Source organism: Rhynchophorus ferrugineus, unplaced genomic scaffold (genome assembly GCF_030347505.1).
Source record: "Rhynchophorus ferrugineus isolate W39M unplaced genomic scaffold, kcgeb_rfMv2 rfM2, whole genome shotgun sequence".
Taxonomy (NCBI): domain Eukaryota; kingdom Metazoa; phylum Arthropoda; class Insecta; order Coleoptera; family Curculionidae; genus Rhynchophorus; species Rhynchophorus ferrugineus.
The window spans coordinates 17300325-17326199 of NW_027472581.1; the positions used below are offsets into that span (position 1 = coordinate 17300325).

General features: G+C 29.9%; 1 protein-coding gene across 1 annotated transcript in view; it reads right to left on the bottom strand.

Moving 5' to 3' along the window:
* The window catches only part of LOC143190012 (uncharacterized), a 302059-nt gene that overhangs the window by 71670 nt on the left and 204514 nt on the right, over nt 1–25875 (bottom strand). The window contains exon 10 of the mRNA XM_076394062.1: nt 18041–18174. Coding sequence (XP_076250177.1) covers nt 18041–18174 — 134 coding nt within the window. The remainder of the gene's footprint in view (nt 1–18040; nt 18175–25875) is intronic.

Sequence of the window (25875 nt, forward strand, 5' to 3'; positions counted from 1 at the left end):
TATTTGTTTATATATTTTATGTCACAGATTTGGGCGTATTTCGTTCCATTGGATTTTACTTATTTGTAGCGTATATTACACAAACAGTTTAGGCCTAAAAATGATTCCTCTATATAAGCGTTAACCGTGCTAAATTTTACGCCTCTCCCTTTTCAGTGTCGCCCTTTTCATAAAAAAAAGAGGTAAAATTTTCGCTAAGCCGATTAATATACAGAAGATGATTGTAAATTGTACTATATGTTACTAAAGCTCAAATAATTTAAATAAAATAGCTGAAATAATATATTTATTATATATTTGCCATTTAATTTATTTGCATTTTCATAAAAGTTTGAGATATAATAAAAAGTTATTACGGCAAACTAAAAATTCCGAAAGGAGTTAGCGACATTGTTAAGTAAGAAGTTCGGAACTACGAGCGAGGTTTCTTCGAAAACTAGAGTCTGCTCTAAAAGTATTTTGTTAATTTTGTTCGGAGTTTGCGCTTTGTTTTTGAGAAACCGACGGAACTTTTCTTCATTATGATTTATATTAAAACAATTTGGGTAATTTTTTTGAACGGTGTCCTTTTTTATTAAATAAATTCAAAAATGGATGAGACGAGACTATGGAGTGGAATTTGTTTTAATCATTTTCTTTGAAACAATTTTTACGAAATCTGGATTCTCATCGTGTAGAAGGGATTTTTTGTAGTTTTTATTAATAAAACTTTTGTCTACGTTACCTTTAAATATGACATTTTTTGTGCTGGATTTTTATTGTGTTCTTATTTTTATTTTATAGTGTATTAGGAACAAAATTTTGTGACTACAGCTATTGGGAAAGAGACGGAAGTATAACTATATTATCCATATGTTTAGCATTTTACATTTTTTGCTTATATAACAATAGTTTCAATGGTTTAGAGTCATATAGAGATCAAACAAACATTTTCATTAATTTTATTATTTTTTAACAATATTAAACTATTATGGGATAGTCCTTCTGGTTAAACAGCCAATACTCGTCACGATGACATCAGTTAGTAAAAACGTAAAATTCGATTTAAATTTGAAACGGATTTTTTCCTTCTTGTTTTACCAAGTAGCATTACTCTAATTAAAAAGAGACAGAACGCTACCTATTGAGTCGGAACATGTAACCGAATCAGTCTATAAAATTTGATTTGTGTCCAACACTGTTGTCATATGTCCGCAAAATTATTCAAAACAGTAATGAGGTTAAGATCGGCAAACGTTGTTTTAACGCTTGTTTCGATACATTTCTGCTGTTTAATATTTGTGATTATTCTGATTAAAAATGCGAAAGCTATTATGTAGTCACTCAGAAATGATTAATTTATTATTTATTAATTTTATTATTTTTTAGCAATATTAAACTATTATGGGATAGTCCTTCTGGTTAAACAGCCAATACTCGTCACGATGACATCAGTTAGTAAAAACGTAAAATTCGATTTAAATTTGAAACGGATTTTTTCCTTCTTGTTTTACCAAACAGCATTACTCTAATTAAAAAGAGACAGAAAGCTACCTATTGAGTCGGAACATGTAACCGAATCAGTCTATAAAATTTGATTTGTGTCCAACACTGTTGTCATATGTCCGCAAAATTATTCAAAACAGTAATGAGGTTAAGATCGGCAAACGTTGTTTTAACGCTTGTTTCGATACATTTCTGCTGTTTAATATTTGTGATTATTCTGATTAAAAATGCGAAAGCTATTATGTAGTCACTCAGAAATGATTAATTTATTATTTATTAATTTTATTATTTTTTAGCAATATTAAACTATTATGGGATAGTCCTTCTGGTTAAACAGCCAATACTCGTCACGATGACATCAGTTAGTAAAAACGTAAAATTCGATTTAAATTTGAAACGGATTTTTTCCTTCTTGTTTTACCAAACAGCATTACTCTAATTAAAAAGAGACAGAAAGCTACCTATTGAGTCGGAACATGTAACCGAATCAGTCTATAAAATTTGATTTGTGTCCAACACTGTTGTCATATGTCCGCAAAATTATTCAAAACAGTAATGAGGTTAAGATCGGCAAACGTTGTTTTAACGCTTGTTTCGATACATTTCTGCTGTTTAATATTTGTGATTATTCTGATTAAAAATGCGAAAGCTATTATGTAGTCACTCAGAAATGATTAATTTATTATTTATTAATTTTATTATTTTTTAGCAATATTAAACTATTATGGGATAGTCCTTCTGGTTAAACAGCCAATACTCGTCACGATGACATCAGTTAGTAAAAACGTAAAATTCGATTTAAATTTGAAACGGATTTTTTCCTTCTTGTTTTACCAAACAGCATTACTCTAATTAAAAAGAGACAGAAAGCTACCTATTGAGTCGGAACATGTAACCGAATCAGTCTATAAAATTTGATTTGTGTCCAACACTGTTGTCATATGTCCGCAAAATTATTCAAAACAGTAATGAGGTTAAGATCGGCAAACGTTGTTTTAACGCTTGTTTCGATACATTTCTGCTGTTTAATATTTGTGATTATTCCGATTAAAAATGCGAAAGCTATTATGTAGTCACTCAGAAATGATTAATTTATTATTTATTAATTTTATTATTTTTTAGCAATATTAAACTATTATGGGATAGTCCTTCTGGTTAAACAGCCAATACTCGTCACGATGACATCAGTTAGTAAAAACGTAAAATTCGATTTAAATTTGAAACGGATTTTTTCCTTCTTGTTTTACCAAACAGCATTACTCTAATTAAAAAGAGACAGAAAGCTACCTATTGAGTCGGAACATGTAACCGAATCAGTCTATAAAATTTGATTTGTGTCCAACACTGTTGTCATATGTCCGCAAAATTATTCAAAACAGTAATGAGGTTAAGATCGGCAAACGTTGTTTTAACGCTTGTTTCGATACATTTCTGCTGTTTAATATTTGTGATTATTCTGATTAAAAATGCGAAAGCTATTATGTAGTCACTCAGAAATGATTAATTTATTATTTATTAATTTTATTATTTTTTAGCAATATTAAACTATTATGGGATAGTCCTTCTGGTTAAACAGCCAATACTCGTCACGATGACATCAGTTAGTAAAAACGTAAAATTCGATTTAAATTTGAAACGGATTTTTTCCTTCTTGTTTTACCAAACAGCATTACTCTAATTAAAAAGAGACAGAACGCTACCTATTGAGTCGGAACATGTAACCGAATCAGTCTATAAAATTTGATTTGTGTCCAACACTGTTGTCATATGTCCGCAAAATTATTCAAAACAGTAATGAGGTTAAGATCGGCAAACGTTGTTTTAACGCTTGTTTCGATACATTTCTGCTGTTTAATATTTGTGATTATTCTGATTAAAAATGCGAAAGCTATTATGTAGTCACTCAGAAATGATTAATTTATTATTTATTAATTTTATTATTTTTTAGCAATATTAAACTATTATGGGATAGTCCTTCTGGTTAAACAGCCAATACTCGTCACGATGACATCAGTTAGTAAAAACGTAAAATTCGATTTAAATTTGAAACGGATTTTTTCCTTCTTGTTTTACCAAACAGCATTACTCTAATTAAAAAGAGACAGAACGCTACCTATTGAGTCGGAACATGTAACCGAATCAGTCTATAAAATTTGATTTGTGTCCAACACTGTTGTCATATGTCCGCAAAATTATTCAAAACAGTAATGAGGTTAAGATCGGCAAACGTTGTTTTAACGCTTGTTTCGATACATTTCTGCTGTTTAATATTTGTGATTATTCTGATTAAAAATGCGAAAGCTATTATGTAGTCACTCAGAAATGATTAATTTATTATTTATTAATTTTATTATTTTTTAGCAATATTAAACTATTATGGGATAGTCCTTCTGGTTAAACAGCCAATACTCGTCACGATGACATCAGTTAGTAAAAACGTAAAATTCGATTTAAATTTGAAACGGATTTTTTCCTTCTTGTTTTACCAAACAGCATTACTCTAATTAAAAAGAGACAGAACGCTACCTATTGAGTCGGAACATGTAACCGAATCAGTCTATAAAATTTGATTTGTGTCCAACACTGTTGTCATATGTCCGCAAAATTATTCAAAACAGTAATGAGGTTAAGATCGGCAAACGTTGTTTTAACGCTTGTTTCGATACATTTCTGCTGTTTAATATTTGTGATTATTCTGATTAAAAATGCGAAAGCTATTATGTAGTCACTCAGAAATGATTAATTTATTATTTATTAATTTTATTATTTTTTAGCAATATTAAACTATTATGGGATAGTCCTTCTGGTTAAACAGCCAATACTCGTCACGATGACATCAGTTAGTAAAAACGTAAAATTCGATTTAAATTTGAAACGGATTTTTTCCTTCTTGTTTTACCAAACAGCATTACTCTAATTAAAAAGAGACAGAAAGCTACCTATTGAGTCGGAACATGTAACCGAATCAGTCTATAAAATTTGATTTGTGTCCAACACTGTTGTCATATGTCCGCAAAATTATTCAAAACAGTAATGAGGTTAAGATCGGCAAACGTTGTTTTAACGCTTGTTTCGATACATTTCTGCTGTTTAATATTTGTGATTATTCTGATTAAAAATGCGAAAGCTATTATGTAGTCACTCAGAAATGATTAATTTATTATTTATTAATTTTATTATTTTTTAGCAATATTAAACTATTATGGGATAGTCCTTCTGGTTAAACAGCCAATACTCGTCACGATGACATCAGTTAGTAAAAACGTAAAATTCGATTTAAATTTGAAACGGATTTTTTCCTTCTTGTTTTACCAAACAGCATTACTCTAATTAAAAAGAGACAGAAAGCTACCTATTGAGTCGGAACATGTAACCGAATCAGTCTATAAAATTTGATTTGTGTCCAACACTGTTGTCATATGTCCGCAAAATTATTCAAAACAGTAATGAGGTTAAGATCGGCAAACGTTGTTTTAACGCTTGTTTCGATACATTTCTGCTGTTTAATATTTGTGATTATTCCGATTAAAAATGCGAAAGCTATTATGTAGTCACTCAGAAATGATTAATTTATTATTTATTAATTTTATTATTTTTTAGCAATATTAAACTATTATGGGATAGTCCTTCTGGTTAAACAGCCAATACTCGTCACGATGACATCAGTTAGTAAAAACGTAAAATTCGATTTAAATTTGAAACGGATTTTTTCCTTCTTGTTTTACCAAACAGCATTACTCTAATTAAAAAGAGACAGAAAGCTACCTATTGAGTCGGAACATGTAACCGAATCAGTCTATAAAATTTGATTTGTGTCCAACACTGTTGTCATATGTCCGCAAAATTATTCAAAACAGTAATGAGGTTAAGATCGGCAAACGTTGTTTTAACGCTTGTTTCGATACATTTCTGCTGTTTAATATTTGTGATTATTCCGATTAAAAATGCGAAAGCTATTATGTAGTCACTCAGAAATGATTAATTTATTATTTATTAATTTTATTATTTTTTAGCAATATTAAACTATTATGGGATAGTCCTTCTGGTTAAACAGCCAATACTCGTCACGATGACATCAGTTAGTAAAAACGTAAAATTCGATTTAAATTTGAAACGGATTTTTTCCTTCTTGTTTTACCAAGTAGCATTACTCTAATTAAAAAGAGACAGAACGCTACCTATTGAGTCGGAACATGTAACCGAATCAGTCTATAAAATTTGATTTGTGTCCAACACTGTTGTCATATGTCCGCAAAATTATTCAAAACAGTAATGAGGTTAAGATCGGCAAACGTTGTTTTAACGCTTGTTTCGATACATTTCTGCTGTTTAATATTTGTGATTATTCTGATTAAAAATGCGAAAGCTATTATGTAGTCACTCAGAAATGATTAATTTATTATTTATTAATTTTATTATTTTTTAGCAATATTAAACTATTATGGGATAGTCCTTCTGGTTAAACAGCCAATACTCGTCACGATGACATCAGTTAGTAAAAACGTAAAATTCGATTTAAATTTGAAACGGATTTTTTCCTTCTTGTTTTACCAAACAGCATTACTCTAATTAAAAAGAGACAGAAAGCTACCTATTGAGTCGGAACATGTAACCGAATCAGTCTATAAAATTTGATTTGTGTCCAACACTGTTGTCATATGTCCGCAAAATTATTCAAAACAGTAATGAGGTTAAGATCGGCAAACGTTGTTTTAACGCTTGTTTTGATACATTTCTGCTGTTTAATATTTGTGATTATTCTGATTAAAAATGCGAAAGCTATTATGTAGTCACTCAGAAATGATTAATTTATTATTTATTAATTTTATTATTTTTTAGCAATATTAAACTATTATGGGATAGTCCTTCTGGTTAAACAGCCAATACTCGTCACGATGACATCAGTTAGTAAAAACGTAAAATTCGATTTAAATTTGAAACGGATTTTTTCTTTCTTGTTTTACCAAACAGCATTACTCTAATTAAAAAGAGACAGAAAGCTACCTATTGAGTCGGAACATGTAACCGAATCAGTCTATAAAATTTGATTTGTGTCCAACACTGTTGTCATATGTCCGCAAAATTATTCAAAACAGTAATGAGGTTAAGATCGGCAAACGTTGTTTTAACGCTTGTTTCGATACATTTCTGCTATTTAATATTTGTGATTATTCCGATTAAATGCGAAAGCTATTATGTAGTCACTCAGAAATGATTAATTTATTATTTATTAATTTTATTATTTTTTAGCAATATTAAACTATTATGGGATAGTCCTTCTGGTTAAACAGCCAATACTCGTCACGATGACATCAGTTAGTAAAAACGTAAAATTCGATTTAAATTTGAAACGGATTTTTTCCTTCTTGTTTTACCAAACAGCATTACTCTAATTAAAAAGAGACAGAAAGCTACCTATTGAGTCGGAACATGTAACCGAATCAGTCTATAAAATTTGATTTGTGTCCAACACTGTTGTCATATGTCCGCAAAATTATTCAAAACAGTAATGAGGTTAAGATCGGCAAACGTTGTTTTAACGCTTGTTTTGATACATTTCTGCTGTTTAATATTTGTGATTATTCTGATTAAAAATGCGAAAGCTATTATGTAGTCACTCAGAAATGATTAATTTATTATTTATTAATTTTATTATTTTTTAGCAATATTAAACTATTATGGGATAGTCCTTCTGGTTAAACAGCCAATACTCGTCACGATGACATCAGTTAGTAAAAACGTAAAATTCGATTTAAATTTGAAACGGATTTTTTCTTTCTTGTTTTACCAAACAGCATTACTCTAATTAAAAAGAGACAGAAAGCTACCTATTGAGTCGGAACATGTAACCGAATCAGTCTATAAAATTTGATTTGTGTCCAACACTGTTGTCATATGTCCGCAAAATTATTCAAAACAGTAATGAGGTTAAGATCGGCAAACGTTGTTTTAACGCTTGTTTCGATACATTTCTGCTATTTAATATTTGTGATTATTCCGATTAAATGCGAAAGCTATTATGTAGTCACTCAGAAATGATTAATTTATTATTTATTAATTTTATTATTTTTTAGCAATATTAAACTATTATGGGATAGTCCTTCTGGTTAAACAGCCAATACTCGTCACGATGACATCAGTTAGTAAAAACGTAAAATTCGATTTAAATTTGAAACGGATTTTTTCCTTCTTGTTTTACCAAACAGCATTACTCTAATTAAAAAGAGACAGAAAGCTACCTATTGAGTCGGAACATGTAACCGAATCAGTCTATAAAATTTGATTTGTGTCCAACACTGTTGTCATATGTCCGCAAAATTATTCAAAACAGTAATGAGGTTAAGATCGGCAAACGTTGTTTTAACGCTTGTTTTGATACATTTCTGCTGTTTAATATTTGTGATTATTCTGATTAAAAATGCGAAAGCTATTATGTAGTCACTCAGAAATGATTAATTTATTATTTATTAATTTTATTATTTTTTAGCAATATTAAACTATTATGGGATAGTCCTTCTGGTTAAACAGCCAATACTCGTCACGATGACATCAGTTAGTAAAAACGTAAAATTCGATTTAAATTTGAAACGGATTTTTTCCTTCTTGTTTTACCAAACAGCATTACTCTAATTAAAAAGAGACAGAAAGCTACCTATTGAGTCGGAACATGTAACCGAATCAGTCTATAAAATTTGATTTGTGTCCAACACTGTTGTCATATGTCCGCAAAATTATTCAAAACAGTAATGAGGTTAAGATCGGCAAACGTTGTTTTAACGCTTGTTTCGATACATTTCTGCTGTTTAATATTTGTGATTATTCCGATTAAATGCGAAAGCTATTATGTAGTCACTCAGAAATGATTGTGTCTTTAATCAGTACAGTATAAACAACGAGAAAATGGAACCCCCTCTTGGCAGAAATATGCGTTTGAAAGGTAAGTATGAGCAACACTTTGATGAATGTAAGGTTATACACTGTTTTAGGTAATTTACTTTTTTTTAGAAACTAGCCTAAAAAAAGTTACACAAACCGTGTGTCTATGCAATCTGTAGTACTACAAACATAAATAATAGATAAAAAGGTGAGTATAAAATTAATTTTAGACAACTGTAGAAAATTGAGTGTGAAAGATTTGTGTGCATAGGTATATGAGTAATCGTACAGAATATACGTGAGCATTAGGTTAAAATTTATGAGGAGATAATTAATAATGTTTTGCAAATTTGGTATTAGAGAAGTAAAGAGGAAGCAAGGAGAGGCAAAAAAGAAGAATGAAGTAAATGTACATAGGCGGTAACAGAATGAACTAAGGAGAAATATAGTGATGTCAAAATAACTGGTAATACATTATTTTGATATAGGTTAGGCCTCCAGACAATATCACTATATTAAGAGCCTAGAACTCCTACATAAGTGGTGTCGAAAGCAGTTCAATGTAAATATAATAAAACAACTGTAACCTACAAACTATTGTAACGGTTTAATTAGTTATGGTTAAGTCTTTTAATAATATATATAACGTTATTTTTGTTATTTATTTTATTTACATAAGTATTTTGTTGCCAGTGTAAAAATAAACCAAAACTTAAATTTGATGCGGCAACGTTACATTATAAATCATGTAGATGTGCATTGGTTATTTTATTGGACACCTAAGACCTTCAGCTGAGCTTCCATTAATCCAACATTTGAAGACGAAAATGTGTTTTCGGGAGGAAAGGTCATTAAAGCAAGCCGTCGATTGACTTAAAATACAATATTTTTTGATAAAGTATTGAAATACTCTGGGACACATGGGAAAGACTAACAAGTGTAACAAATATTTCACGAGTGTTTTTTTTTATCAAATTATTTATTATCGACCAAAAAGAGCGAGATTTTAAGACCCAACTATGATAATATTTACGAATAGAGATAATACATTTTTAGGTTTAATATTTTTCAGTGCAAAAAATGTCGGTGATCAATATAAAATAAACTTTCAAAAACAACTTGACCTTAATTGAGTTTCAAGTCGAGAAAAAAGACTGAAACCGCTGCTTCATCGGCTTGATAATTAATCTTTCGATCTAATTTTTTTATTATTTCTCAATCAGGGTATATATTTCTTAGATCTAAAGTTGAACAAAATTGAATATACTAGTTTTATCTGGAAAATGTAGTGAGTTATAATATATTTTTGTTAATAATTGATGATCTATAAAATTTTATAAGGAAATCGGTAAGTAAACTTTGTAATTGACTTGTATCTGAATTATTTATATTATTAATATTAACTTGCTTGCCCCATAAGCCTTGTTTACCACGCCCAAACCCAATTTAATTTGTTATCTTTGTATTAAACGAAACCTTCGTGAGGATAAAGATGTTAGAGCGAATGTTTGACTTTGGACATAAGAAAGATTATGTAATAATTATGGTTGAAGGTATTTTCAAACATTATATAGAAAATAGTTGAAAATGTTAAAAATGTAATAATGTTTTTGGTACCATTTTTGTTAGCAAGGTTTGGAGAATTAAGGAAACATAATATGTAATCTATAGTAGCAAATTCTGTACAACTTGAATCGATTTGAATGTCGAAAAAATAAAAGCTTCCACACTAGTATCAAATCAATAGAATTCCGGAGAACGGTGGACAAACTAAGTAATTTGTAATACAACAAATTGAATACATCGAACTGCAATGGAGAGCACGAAAAGTTGTACAAACCGTGTGTCTATGCAATCTGTAGTACTACAGATTGTACAACCACTTTAAATAATTAAATTGGCAGATTGTTGAAGTAGGCGAACTGAAGTGGAGTGATATTGTTTTTAATTTTAACTTAACGATTTCATCATTTTTGTCGATTCCTATAAATAAATCTCTGGTTGATTCTCATTGAATGTTTTTGTTAAATGTAAATAAATCTAGTAGATGATCAAAAGTATATACAGACACAATTATAAAACTATACCATATGAAAACCAAAATTAATATAATTATTTATTGTAATCGATATAATTTTAATTGCCAAAAAAGAAATATACAGAGCCATAAACTAATGACGTCTACCAATGTCAGGTGAAATCTGTAGTGCGACCGGTCGAGCGACTTGGTCGTGCAATCTGTAATACAATCCATGTCGCTGTGCAATCTGTTGTACGACTTGGCCGTTCTATTTGTTGTATAACAAGTTGTACAATATCTGTCGCTGTGCAATTTCTTGTGCAACCCTCGTCGCTGTGTAATTTATAGTACGACTGGTCGTACGACTTGGTGCTAAAAATGTTAATAAAATATATAAATACAAGCCTATATATAATACTATAGTGAAAATATATGAGCATTAGAAGCCATCAAATTTGATAAATATGTTGATTATGTATCATCATAGAAAAAATAGAAATTTCACGGTATAGACGACCTTGGGGAAATGTTTTGTTTAGTTCAATCAACTGTAGCGCTACGATCGCAAATTGTGATTGACTAGTTTAAATTCCTGGTACCGCCACTAACATGGAACGTGATTGGTCGATCAAATTGTGTGAAATTAGCATTTTCTATGGGCGTCCATTTTTAATTTTGTTGTTTGAAGGTTTTGGTTTTTGTTTAGATCAAGAAATCTTCGTTTTACGTTGTTCATATTTTTTGTTTTACATTAAGTAAATAGTAGTAAGTTACCTGGATAAACCAAAATGCAAGTATATCAACGTCATGGTGTCTGTCACGGATATTTTAGTGAAAAATTTAGAATTATCCTTCCTCCAGGAACAGATATTAGGTTAAATGCATATCCAACATTGCTTTTATCAGGTACATATAAAATTATCTATCTATTACATATCTGTTTACATATTGTTTGTTTCCAGAAAATCAAAACCTACTTATGAAGATATTAATGGTTATAAAATTCAATTAACCTACCAAGTTGTTGGTATGCTGTCAGTGTGATATCTCTACATAAAGAAGTCTTACAAGAAGGTAATAATTAAGATAACTGGATAATTATTAGTAATAAATACTACTTTTAATTGTAAAATATCCCTAAAATATTTGTAATACTTTAACTTTTTAGAGCAATCAGTGTTCAATAATTTTATAGTAGAGCTGTTGTATATTTAAATGTGATTGCCTTGTTAAGAAAATATTTGTTACGTTGCCATCAATTAAAAATTTAATTTCTACTTTTAGGGGATTTATTACCTTAAAGAAATCTATTGTGTCTAAATTTACAAATAACTACATTTGTTTAACAAATCTTAACCAAGATTGCTTAAAGAATTTCGTTAGATCTATTAGAGGTCATGAAGGTAGAAACAGCATCTTTCACCTAGTATGTTCGAGTAATCTTTAAAAGGGCTCATCATCACTTCAATTTTTTCACATCATTCTCTCGGAGAAAATTGTGAAGAAGATGAACATGATAGATAACTTATATTCTTTTTTAACGGGAGATATAGTACCACTTGATGTTATTAAGTCACTAGTTGAGTCTATAGTTTCAGTTCCAGAGAACTTTGCTCTGATGAAAACAAGAGTCTAATATTTTCTACATTAAGTAGTTATTACAGATTAAATCCTCTAAAATCTAAATATCTTTAAAAAACACATACATTTTTAGTGTTTCAACTGTCCAATCCATAGTGATTTCCAAGACCAAATTTTAAAAGTTATTATGAGGTGTGATTTTATTTTTGGTTTAATGAAGTTAATGCAATATCAAGAGGGAATGATTTAAAGTTTACCTTCAATATATCAAGATAAGTTAGAACTCATAAAATTGATGGCACTAAACAAATATGGGAAGGCATTATAGAAGAATTATAGATATTTTTGCCTAGAATAGAGTCCATAATTGTTTTTTTGTTGCTTTTGTTATATATATTTATATTATTTACACTTATGTATATTTGTGTAGGACTTATATTTTCTGTATATTGTATATTTTAATACTGTATATTTTAATAAATTAATTTTAAAAATTAAATTTGGATTTTTATTCAAATACTATTATCGAATAAATGTGACGTCACAAAATAATCAGGCGAAATGGCAGACCAATCAAAGCAAAGTATTTTCCTTACAGGTTTCTACATAACTATTTTAAACTATTCAATCAAATTCACAACATTTTGCCCCACTACTTACCATTGGAGTTGCACACCCCTGTGTATCATACAGAATCGTTGCTAAGCAAGATAATGATTTTGCGTTTATTATCCGCTAGTGCTTTTAATAATGAGTATTGAAATATGAAATATTCAGACTGACATTGGCAGACGTCATGAGTTTATGGCTGTGTATATTTCGTTGTCGTCTCAATAAAAATTATTTTGATAACAATATGGTTTTATGATTTTGTGTCGGTATATACTTTTGATCATCCTCTACGTTTTTATTGCATTTAACAAGAACATTCGATGAGAATCAACCAGAGTTTATATATTGGAATCGACAAAAATGAAGGAAACATTTATATAAAATTAAAATTAATGTTTAATATACCAGTAGAAAATATTTTCATTATTAAATAATAAATATTTCTACAATAGTAGATAAAGCGCTAACGAAAATTAACAAGCTTACTTTCTATAAAGTCGAAAGAATGTAGTTTTACAATGTAATATTGCAGCAATTTCAAACATTTCGCGACAATATGTTGGAGATTTCTCTACAATTTTGTCACCTATTGGTGATATTTTCGGGATGTTGTGGGAATAGTTTCTATTTGAAAGAGCAAACATACTTGTAATCATATTGTAGTTTATTGGTTCGTAAATTGAATTTAAGGCCTAAGATAGATGGTAAAAATGTTGTTATTTTTTTATTTTTATTATGTAATTATTCAGGTATATAATTATTAAAACCAAATATTCCTTATGATGCAATGTAAAAAATACTTTAAAGTACTACAATATATCAACATCAGCAGTAATTTTTTATTCTTACATATTAGATATGTTTAATCCAATCTTAATTTATAAATTAATGTATTACTATTATTATAATGAAATATGCACGCAAGATGAATGTGAATGTGGGATGAATATATCAGTAAGTACTGTCTATATTAAAATTAAATCCAACTACCTCTTTCGTTGTGCAATCTGTAGTATGACAAGCTGTATGATTTGGCTGTGTAATTTGTTTTACAGCTCCTGTCGCCATGCAACCTGTAGTACGACAAATTATGTAGAATATGTTTTTATAATTTTTTTATCAAGGTCTCGAAATATCCATAGTAATATTTTTACTACTCAGTTATATTGCATTAAATGTACAAATAAGTATTTTACATTCAATAATAGAATATACCAAATTGTTACGATATTAAGTGACGTAAATTATTTCAGTTAAAACATCATATCTTAAGATTGGGCATCTGTCAATATATAAGTGTTAGCATTGGCGAGGATTTTTTTGCTTCTCATTTTATTTCTGAGGTTAATCAACAATTTCCTGAAAATTAATTATTAAATTCTAATATAAATGATAGACATTTAAAACTAATTGCATACATCGGATTTATTTATTTTCCTTTAATTAAACGTCTGAAATTATTTTCACATGAACTGGAATTTGAATGCCATTCATGAACTCGCCGTTGATTTAATCCCATAAAGCAGCCTTTCGAGTGTTCCGCATAATTTAAATATTAAGAACCACAAAACTTCAATGAAGTGGTAGCTAACGTTTTCAATTCAACATCCCCAGATGTCTCTCGAATATTAAAATTCCGAATTTATTTTAGTTTTTCGCCAATATAACGCATTGAAAACTTCCATCTGCTCCTAATATAATAGGGAGCAATTTTCCAATATAGTAAGTGCGAAAATGTAGAATTGCGGTTATATCTTGTTTGAAGGATTAAGGTCTGCATATCGTCCAGAAATATTTTTATTTCTGAACGAAATTCTAGAAATGAGCTTAGCATTGAATATACAGCTTGAATTATAGTATATTTGCATTACGTTTATTTCTTTCTTTAACTCTTATTATATATTTATTGGCGAAAATGAGAAGTATCAACAGCTGTTCGATGAATTGAATAAATTCAGTGGTTTTAACATTTAAAAGCTTCTATTTATTAGTATTAAATCGTTCAGGGTATACAGGCGCTAATCATGGAAAGCTAAAAATTAAGTTTTCGATATTGATTACTATTGTTATTTGATTTGAAATTTGCTGTCGAAGACCATAAAACAATTTTAGAAACTTATGGTGATGCTGCTTCATGATTTTCGTTACATTACCAGTTGTCGGTATATATTTGAAGTGTTGATGTTGATTTCAACGACTCTGATTTACTAAGCTTATTGCACGAATACTTATCTATTTTGCCTTGTATTATGACCGGTGAAAATATTGAATCTCTACGACAAACCCAAGAACAAAAAGTCACAAAGTCATTACTCGACAACGATTGGCCAAACAATTCAAGAATTGTGTAGGTTACGAAATACTGAAGAAATACGAAAATTGATCAATGATTGATCAGCTGCCAAAAAGTTGCAGAAATTGATGAAAAATATTTTGGTTGACATATATTTTACTTATTTTTGTCTTAAATGTATTTTTTAAGTGAAAAATAGCATACAAATATCAAATATTATCATGTCTAAACTTAGCATACCAATCCTTGATGGTTGATTTTCTCGGAAACTCGGAATAAATCCAAGTTTTTACTTCAACTGTATTTTTTCCCTTCAAAAAGCAATATTTTATCAATACGCGAAATTCCCCTTTATTTTTTTCACAATAACAAAAGTTGCTTCATTCAAAATGCTATAATTCACAAACTAATGATCCGGCAGCTGTCAAATTTATACACGCATCTTTTGAGTGTTAGGGCTAACTAAAAACATATGGATTTAATTCTAGTAACGCCATCTATGCGTGAGGTCGGGGACTTTTCAATTAACCTGTTAAATACTATAAAACATGCTTCATATAATTAATAAACTATAAATGACATAACTATAAACTTAACAATATATTTAATGAATTGTATGAGTGCATCAGAAATATTTACATATCTATTACAAACAAATTGCTTTATTTTTATTAAGCTTGGGTTCGTTTCATTCAAATATTAGTTATTTTGTAGCTAGTAAATCGAAGTCTGTGATATTAAGGGAAGATCCGGGTTTTAGTTTAATCGTACAATATTACTCTAATATCTGGTCTTTTTGTTGAAAATACAGGTTATTTCTCTCACAAGTTTGTATTAAGTGAACTAAATGAGATAAAATAAACTATCGTATTTATGTTTACTATATGAAATCGGCTCTAGCTTGAACCGAAAGTTATTTTGGTTTGTTATCATTTATTTTCTCACATATTTAATATTAAATGAACTGAATGGGATAAAATAAACTATTATGTTTATGTTTGATATATGAAATCGACTGTAGCTGGAACTGAAATTTATATTGGTTCATTATCATGTATTTTTTTGATGTGTCAAATAATAGTTATATTTTAAACGAGGTTAAACGAGTACGGGGGTAAAATTAAAAATTCTCTACCTGAAACAATCTCTACCTGTCGCAGGCAATCTGTAGTACGATAAGTTGCAAAACTTTTGCCATACAATCTGTTGTACGTCAAGGCGTACAACCCGTGTCGCTATGTAATCTGTTGTACAACAAATCGTAAAACCTGTGCTATTCAATATGTCGTACAACAAGTTGTACAACTCGTGCTATTTAGCATGTTCTACAACCCATGCTATTCTATATGTTGTACAATCCGTGTTGTTATGCAATCTGTATTATGAAACAAGTTGTACAACCCGAGTAGATTTGGATTGAATTGGATTGCATAGGGCATAAACATATTATACATACATATAAACATATTATCAAAATTGTGACTTCCCCATCTCTATACATATTTTTGCCAATATAGCAACGGAATGGCATTAGAACGTTAAAAGTAAATAAGAAAAACTAAATGAGTGATGATAGAAAGTTATGTTAATAAGCAGGTTTAAATAAATTCAGCGTGATAAATAAGGTCATTATCATACAGTTGTTAAGCAATGGAATGATTTTGTTGTAATTACTCACTAATACGAACGATTCCGACAGACATTGGTAAACGTCATGAGTTTATTGTTGTGTATATTTCATTTTGGTTGCAATTAAAACTAAAAATATCATTTACAATAAATAAGATTTAATTAGCAGCAACTGGATAATTATATATAGGAATCGACGAAAATACAGAAAAGTGGCGAGAACACACACTCACAATGAAAGCCCGAGATTTTCGGATAATTATGTTATTTTTAGATGAATTCCCTTTGCCTTAACATACTTGCTCTAGTTTGTGCAACATCAACATACTTTCCTAAATGCAAGAGTCTGGAAGACTGTGAAAATATTCATTTCAATTCTTACAAACATATATTTTTTTGTTAATTACATTTTACATTAGGTATGCTTAGCACAATCTTAATTTATATATTAATTTATTACTACTCTTCTATTGTACTTGCATTAATACACAAGCAAGGCGAGTACGGGATTAATAAATCAGTATGTTTTTCCCAAAATGAATATATACATTAAGTAATAAAAATATGTAATAGTTAAAATGAAAATAGCCATATAATTTGCATAGATAGAACACATATGACAAATAGGAGAAATTATGAATTATTAATATTGCATTTAAAACGAAAAAAAAAACTTTTAACTTTGTATCAATTATTTTGATTACTAACTTTACAGACAAAAATTTTGAAAAACAAATTGTCAATTTAATGATTCTAAAATACATTCCTTTAATATATATATCTAAATTGTAAATGAAAGTAAAATATAAACTTGAAAATTGTTTTATTAATATATTTTCTATTTTAATTCTAAGTCGAGAAAGATCATGTATACTTATATTTTATGATCTGAAGTTGCTGCTGTCCTGATAATAATTTTAGTTATGATACTTTGTTATAATATTCAGTGGTGTGGCAATTTATACTTATCAACAATTTTTTTGATTATTGAAACATAATGGAAATTAGATTTAATGAAATGCCATTAAAAAACAATAGGGAGTATTATTAGTTCTTAAGATAGTTATTTTAATATGTTTAATATACAGAAATTTATTAATTTAATGAGTGTTATATATCCAATACATTTCTGACCTCATATATTTTTCATCGTTTTTATTATTTCTAAATTATCTCCGTTACTCTATTATGAGAAAAACACTATTAATTTAATGATGTTTCTTTGTTTAGTATAGGTATAGGTGATATAGGTGTTATATAGGTTTTTATGGTCAAATTTCAACCACAGGGCGATGACTAGTATTATCAATTGTTTAAATAAATAAACTCGTCTTTGCTCATTAATTTACGTAAAGAAACACTGGGTCTTATTCTCAACGTTCAACAATGGCAATAGCTAATTTATAAATAAAAAATAATACTGTAAATGGAAATTGGAAGGAAGTTAAGATACATGATTTATTATTTAATTATAAGCTAGTTTTTGACGCAAGGGTAACATTATTGATACCAGTGTGTCAAAATGTATAGACTTTCATACTTACTTCGCATACGTGAGATTCATAAAAAGTCCATCCTTGAACCAGCGGAACGTCATCGAAGGTGACCCTCTGGCCACGCAACTCAATATAAACTCATCATTCTCCCTGATTACTCCCGCCTGATTGATGTCGACACTCTGTAATGGAACAGAAAAAATAATGAAAATGTAATTTACGGCCAAAAATTATTCTTTGTTATGAGCAAATGAGAAATATATATTTCATTTTATATTACTTTTGTAGCTACATTTATATGGTTATGAAGTTTTATACGCACGTGGGCCTGACAACATCTTTGTCAAGCTTAATTATCTTTTAATCAGAATGGGATATTTGGGGATTTAATGGGATCGGTAGTTAATTACAACTAACATTGAATAGCATTATTTAGATATATATTTTCAAAAAATACTTTTAGTGTTACACAAGATATCTTTTTACAGTAAGAGTAAACATTGATAAATAATATTGGGGGGAATAATAATAATCATCACCAACACCAATCCCTAGTCGGCGACCTGGAATAGTGTCTATTTCTCAACCAGTACGCTTCAGTTGGTACCCCTCTGACACCGTACTATGTGAATGTCGTATTTTTTAGATTGCTACCTATAATCCTGGTCCATTTCTCTTTTGGAGCTGTTCGCTGCGTTTTTCGCTCAAAAGATCGATCTCACCATAGAAGTTTTCAAGGAATATATTCAGCTTTCATTCTACTAGATGTCTAAATCATTATAATCTGCGTCTCTGAATATCTTCCTCAATTGTGCACTGATTATCGTATCTTAAACAAATAACTTCATTCTTAATACGACGTCGGAGAGAAACATGTATAGTTTAGCACCCTGAACTTCTATACCTGCTCTAACTGGATATTGTTGAGATATACAATGGAAGGGAATCCGTCATTTGTCAACACCTTGGTTTTTACTTCATTATTTCTCAGGCTATCTACCTCTGCAGTGCAAGCTTTGCAGTTGATGTGATTATCAATTGATTAATGTACGGGATGATCTTTAAGAGTGATCGTAGACACTGGTAAATTTTTATAGAAATAACAATACTACTAAGATTTTTATAAATTATGGAAACTCATTTTTAAAATTGGTGCTAAATTTATTATTTAAATTTCCAAGAATATTCAGGCTTTTAGACGTCGGATGATTAGTCTATTTAATCATTAGTTTGTGAGTTATAGCATTTTGAGTGAAGCAACTTTTATTGTTCTGAAAAAAAAAGGATAAAAATGAATTTTGCGTGTTGATAAAATATTGCTTTTTGAAAGGAAAAAATACAGTTCAAGCAAAAACTTGGTTTGATGCAGAGTTACCGGACACAGCCCCAGGAAAATCAACCATCAAGGATTGGTATGATAAGTTTAGACGTGGTGAAATAAGCACCAAAGACGGTGAACGCAGCGGATGCCTAAAAGGGGTTGTTACCGACGAAAACATTAAAGAAATCCACAAAATGATTTTGAATGACCGTAAATTGAAATTGAATGAAAGAGAGACACTCTAATCATTTCAGCTGAACGAGTGCATCATATTATTCACAAATATTTGGGTATAAGAAAAATCTGTGCAAAGTGGGTGCCGCGCGAGCTCACTTTTGAGCAAAAACAACGCCGATTTGATGGTTCGGAGCAGTTCATGATCAAGCGTAATAAATCCGAGCTTTTGCATCGATATGTGACAATGAATGAAACATGGCTCCATCATTTTATTCCGAAGTCCAATTGAGAGCCATCCGAGTGGACTGTATACGATGAACTCGCTCGAAACAGCGAGAAAACGCAACAGTCGGCTAGCAAGATTATAGCGTCTGTATTTCGGGATGTGCATGGAATAATTTTGATTGATTACCTTGAAAAAGGAAGGACCATCAACAGCGACTATTATATAGCGTTATTGGACCGTTTGAAGGACGAAATCGCCGAAAAACGGCCGCCTTTTAAGAAAAAGAAAGTGCTGCTTCACCAAGACAATGCACCGTGTCACAAGTCAGTGAATACTATGACAAAAATCCATGAATTGGGCTTCGAATTGTTTCCTCATCCATCGTATTCTCCAGATCTGGCCTGCAGCGACTATGTCCTCTTCTCAGATCTCAAAAATGTGCTCGCTGGGAAGAAATTTTCGTCGAATGAATAGGTGATCGCCGAAACTGAGGCCTATTTTGAAGCAAAGGCCAAATCGTACTACAAAAATGGTATCGGAAAGTTGGAGCATCGCTATAATCAGTGTATCAGGGGAATTATGTTGAATAAAAAAATATTTGCTAAAAAAATGTGTTTTATTATGGTAGGCCAGGGACTTTTTAATAGGCGTGTTAAAGAACAATAGCGACAGGAATCCTCAAGAAATATACTAGTATTTCCTCACCCTCATCTGTCTTCATTTCTTTAAAAATGAGATTGATCCAACTGAAGAGCGACAGATAGGTATGGAAGATACAACCCGTAGAAACTGTAAAGTAACCTACTTTCTTTTATAGATAGATTAACTCAGTATCTATATACAGTATGTGCATTATATGTGGTAGAGACACTGACAAATCTAATAAATGAAACACACTCCTTTACGTGAATATATCAGTTCTATACTAATTTCATAGAATGAATTGTTTTTACTTTTAAAAGAGTTCAAATTTGCTTTCATTTGAGTTAAACCTCTTTCTTTATTTCACACTGAAGTGTGAACTGTAAAGGTATTTGGACTCATCTATTTGAGGTCTGAGATATCTGTTAAATAACTAAATAAAAGGATAATTAGTCATTAGCCCACAAACAGTTAAGAAACCGCTTAAGTCATCACGTCTTGGGGGGAGGGGGTCACCAGAAATAGCACTAAAAAATTGTGACACTAGTTGAGTTATGGATCGGGCGCCCAGAGGCGTGAATCTAGAAGTCTTTTTCCGGCACTGGTGATCATATATAGTTTATCCAAAATAGTAGTGAATTAACGTCATCAAGATGCATAATGTATTGCATATTGCAGTTTCGTATTCTTCGTATTATCGTTTCTATTTCAGACGATATTTTCCTTCTCATTTTATTTTAGTTAAAAAGAGACGAAATGTTGTCTTATGCGTCCGAAAATCTAACCAAATCCACCTATAAAATTGGTATAGTTGTTAAATATCTGCAAAATTCTTCAAAATATTAGTGATATGAAACATAAGAGGTTATAAACCGGCAAAAGTTGTTTCGGAACTTTGCTTGTTTTGAAAAATTTCAAGTTGCTGTTTAATATTTCTGATTTTTTTTTATTGAAAATACCGAAGCTAATAAATTGTCAGTCAGAAACAGTTTCATACGTCTCTAATAGACGATAAAGCTGCTGGAATATTTATTGTAAATTTTGTATTGTGTTACAGCTACAATAAATATTAGTATTAACAGTGTGACTAAAGCCTCTCAAATAAATATAAGTAATATAATGTTGGATTCACCGAACTAAAAAAATATAAAGACAACAAAAATTATGGAAAAAGGTATAAGTTTGAATAAAATATCATTAGGTTGTATTAATAACAATACTTTTATATAATTCATTGCAGATATATTGTTCTTCGTGCTAGAAATAGGAATGGTTTTATTCCTTGAGCAGAGTTTAGTGTTTTCCTCCAACTTCAAGGGCGGTTATCAATGAGAAATGAACCATATATTTTACTCTGATCTGAGAATCAGCAGTTAGAGAACAAGGGGAAACCATCAGCTGTCGTTATGGTCAAGTACACTGGTGGAAAAGATTCCAATAAGTCGATCGGCAAAGGCTATAATAAAGGTCTGACTTGTATAACATAAAAGAAGTTTTCAAAATAGCATGAGTGAAATATTTCAAATATTATTTGGTAAATGTAAGTTATACGTTTAATTGCGTTTTATATAATACGTTTTACTTTTTTGAAAATAGTTCTAAAAAATGCACAAAAAATACATTCAGTTGACTTGAAATTGACAAATGAATGAATTGTAACCTGGTGTTAGATTAGAAATTAACGGCATAGCTATTGACTTGAATAGTGACTCAGAAAGAGACAGTGGCGGAATGAAACTGTCTGGATGTGGGATTATGATCCAATATCGACGATTACAAAGACGGTGATGAGAATGGAAACAAACTAAAGATGTGTATATAATTGATATAGGATAACTGTAGAAAATCATGTTATAGAGTATGAAAGATTTATAGGAATAGATATGTGTGTAATTGTTGAGCATTTTATGATGTATGATTTTCTATGATTTAAATGATTGAGGAGATAATTAATACTAATTCTTTTTGTAGATATTGTAAATGCATTAGGAATAATGCAGTGACTAAGTCTAATTCTATCAAGAAAAATGAGGTAGTAATAGAAGAAAGTAAGGAGAAATTCTGTGATATAAGAATGACTTGACAATGAAGGAAACAAGAACTAAACAGAAAAGGGTAAATATGCTCTTTAATGATAGTAGGCTTCCAGGCATACCATAGTTGATTTGGAAAATAATTAAATGTAAATATAATAAAACAACTCTAACCTAAAAACTATTGTGGCTGTATCATTAATTGTTAATTGTAGTTTAAGTCCTTTGATAATATATCAATTAGGTGTTTTATAATGATAAAATAAATTATATTATATAACATTTTGGTTTTATCAATGCCAAAATAAACTAAGAACTCAAAGTCGATGTAAAGTAAGATGTAATTAATATAAAATAATATTTCTTGATTATTTGCATTAATACTATTGCAATATTCTTCTTTTACAATTTCATTAAATAATTTCGTAATATTTCAAAAAGTAATATAGAAAACATGGTATTATTCAATTAATTAAAAGGAAAGTATAAAACAATAATTAACACTGACATATTTTATCTTTCGGGTATTTTACGAGTAGCTTAAGAGATTTTCTTAATCTCTCCCACCTGAATACAAACAAACAATCTTTATCCAGCAAACGGAAAGCCTTATTGCCGGCTATCGTCGTGCCCATCAAAAGATTCATTTTCTCGACTATTGTCAATAAAATCCCGGCGAACTTATTCGAGCTTAATTAAATAAAATTAATCTTCACCGAGTTTGAAAGAGGGCTCTTTCAGGTTGTGTCGCGCAAGAACTTTTATTATCTTTTCGTTGCAGACTCTTACCGGAAGTTTATTTCGTCTAGGTCGTCGATCGAGCGGAAAGGGAATAACGGGCGTTCTTTATGGTCGAAAATTTACTGGAGATTTCTCGAAGGGCATTCACGTTTTATTATTATACAATTTAGGTCATTAGTCTGGCGGAATAGCTAATAAAATATTTTATTTGGAAAAGTATTACTGTGTTGTTCGGAATGTGCCAATAAACAAAAAGGTTTATAGGACTATTAATTAGTCGACCAATGATCAACAGATTGTTTTGAGAGTTTAACTTGAGCGGTATCATTGAAGAGAAAAATTAATACAAATTAAAATATAATTAAGATATCATTTTAAATGTTTCTTTCAAACAGGTTTTATAAAACTTATTCTGGAATTGTTAAGTTGATATGAAACTATATCCTCTTCAAAGTTTTTTTAGTAATGCGTCGTGGATATGTGTGACGTCGAAACATTACAATGTTGCCGCATTAACTCTGAGTTTTAATTCAGTTTGGCTTTGACATACAAAAAAATCTAATCTAAACAAAATAATTGAACAAAAATGTTACCAAATGTAATTTATTTTGACATTATACTATATATAAAAACTAGAGTTAATTATACAGCCACAATAATTTATAGGTAAGAGTTAAAACCTATTACCACTATTGCTTTCAAGAATTTTGCATACGTTTGACAGCTGGTCGCTGTCCAGTTGTCAGATGTACGTTAAATTATTCAAAATATTAGTTATAATTATTACAGGTTATAAATAGGCAAACATTATTTTGTTTGAAAATGCCGAAAATAATAGATATTCAGGGTCACAAATTGATTGCGGCTTTAATAGGTTATTTCGAAAAGGAATGAGATAACGGAGGCACCCTTTTGCCGGTAAATTCCGTTAGTGGGGTAATTATTGATGATATTAAATAACTTAAGTCCTACAACTTTATTGAAAATGATTTTTAGCGGGTTGCTGTCGTGCTAAATATTATTGTGGGTACTGTGAATAATCGCTTATAAAATGAAGCATAATACGTTAGATTCACCTAAGAAAACCCGTCTACATACAAAGTGGGTGACAAATCTTGACCATCTTGATATTGCATCTATTGGAGACCAAATATACGAAATGTATAAGAACGGTAAATACACAAACTATTTTATTGGTATAAACATATTTTAATAAAATTATTTTAGAGAAAATTATCTCTCTGGAAAGTATACATAAAAGTATTAGGGATATGCAGCTTTTTGATGGATGTAAGAAATCATTTATACACTCTTACAGGGCATAGGGTTTAAATGGTGTAAAGATAACCCTCGGAGAGGTTTAATGGAACTTCCAGACATTACCTTAAAAATAATTCAATTAAAGGCAGAAAATAATATAAATAAACTTCAAATTCAAAATGGCTTATTGTGGCACTATTGGCAAGAGAGTAACAAAAAAAGTGTAAAGGCAATAAATATTGATGGAAAAATGTAAAAATTACCAAATTGAATACTATTGTAACTTTAAATTAAATTTTCTCGATTTTTCTTATGATATTCTTGATATATTGTAGTTTTAATATATCTGCAGAGGATATGCTGTCATAGTTGTTGATTTAAAAATAACTCTTTGTACCACTAATTGATGCAGCTGTGTGTTGTTTTCGGTAAATAAATTCTTGTTTGCCCATTGCTTATTTACTCCTTTAATGGTTCTACATAGATAATATATTCTTATTTTCGTGTTTTCATTCCGTCTATCGTCGTTATTCTTCATAGTCTAACATTTTTCGTTTTCAGCGCTCGAATTTTATTTTATTCATAGTAAACATTAGTCTGTATATCCTTTTTTGTATTTGCGTATTTTTGTTTTATTTGATTATTCTTTTATATTAATAAATATATTGTCCATGACGATCATAGGCGCATAGCATTTTTTAATTCTGAACTTTCTCTTTTAATGTTTCTCCTGGCGTTCTTCCTTCATCATTCTATATTACATTAGTACTATATTTCAACTTAGTGTTTCCTGTAAATGATACATCATCAGTAGATCTATAGATCAGTACATTATCAGCAAAAACTTCTTGGGATATTTATTTTATATTTTAATATAAGTTTTTGATAATTTTTTTAAAACAATTTTAGATAATTTAAAGTCTCCTTTTTACTAACGAGGGTTTATGTGGACTGGACCTACAATTTAACGTGGGCTCCGAACAACGGTCGTTAGCATTAAGCCTACCGACTGGAAAGTGACCAACTTAGAAATCATCCCAGAAAATATCCGGTCTTACCCACCTTGAATACTGGCGTGACTGGGATAATTATACCTGTCGTCGAATTTTACACTCTTGCCCAGGACAATCACAAATATTAAACAATCATAAACATAAATTTACGACCATGCCTCAGCAGGATTCGAAATCGCGACTATCGCAACATTAGGTGGACCATTCTGTCGTCTTTACCACTGCGCCAACCAAGCTGGCATATTTTAGTTTTATTATATCTCTATTATATATAGAGGATATGCTTTCAAAGTTGTTTTTGATTGAAAAATAACTCTTCTTTGTACTACTAATTGTGACACACTGACCATTTGTCATTTTCAGTGCTTGAATTTTGTTTTTTCATAGTACATTCATTTTTCATAGTCATTTTTTGTATTTTCGCATTTTTATTTTATTCGATTTTTTTTTGTTAAGGAATTTATTGTCAA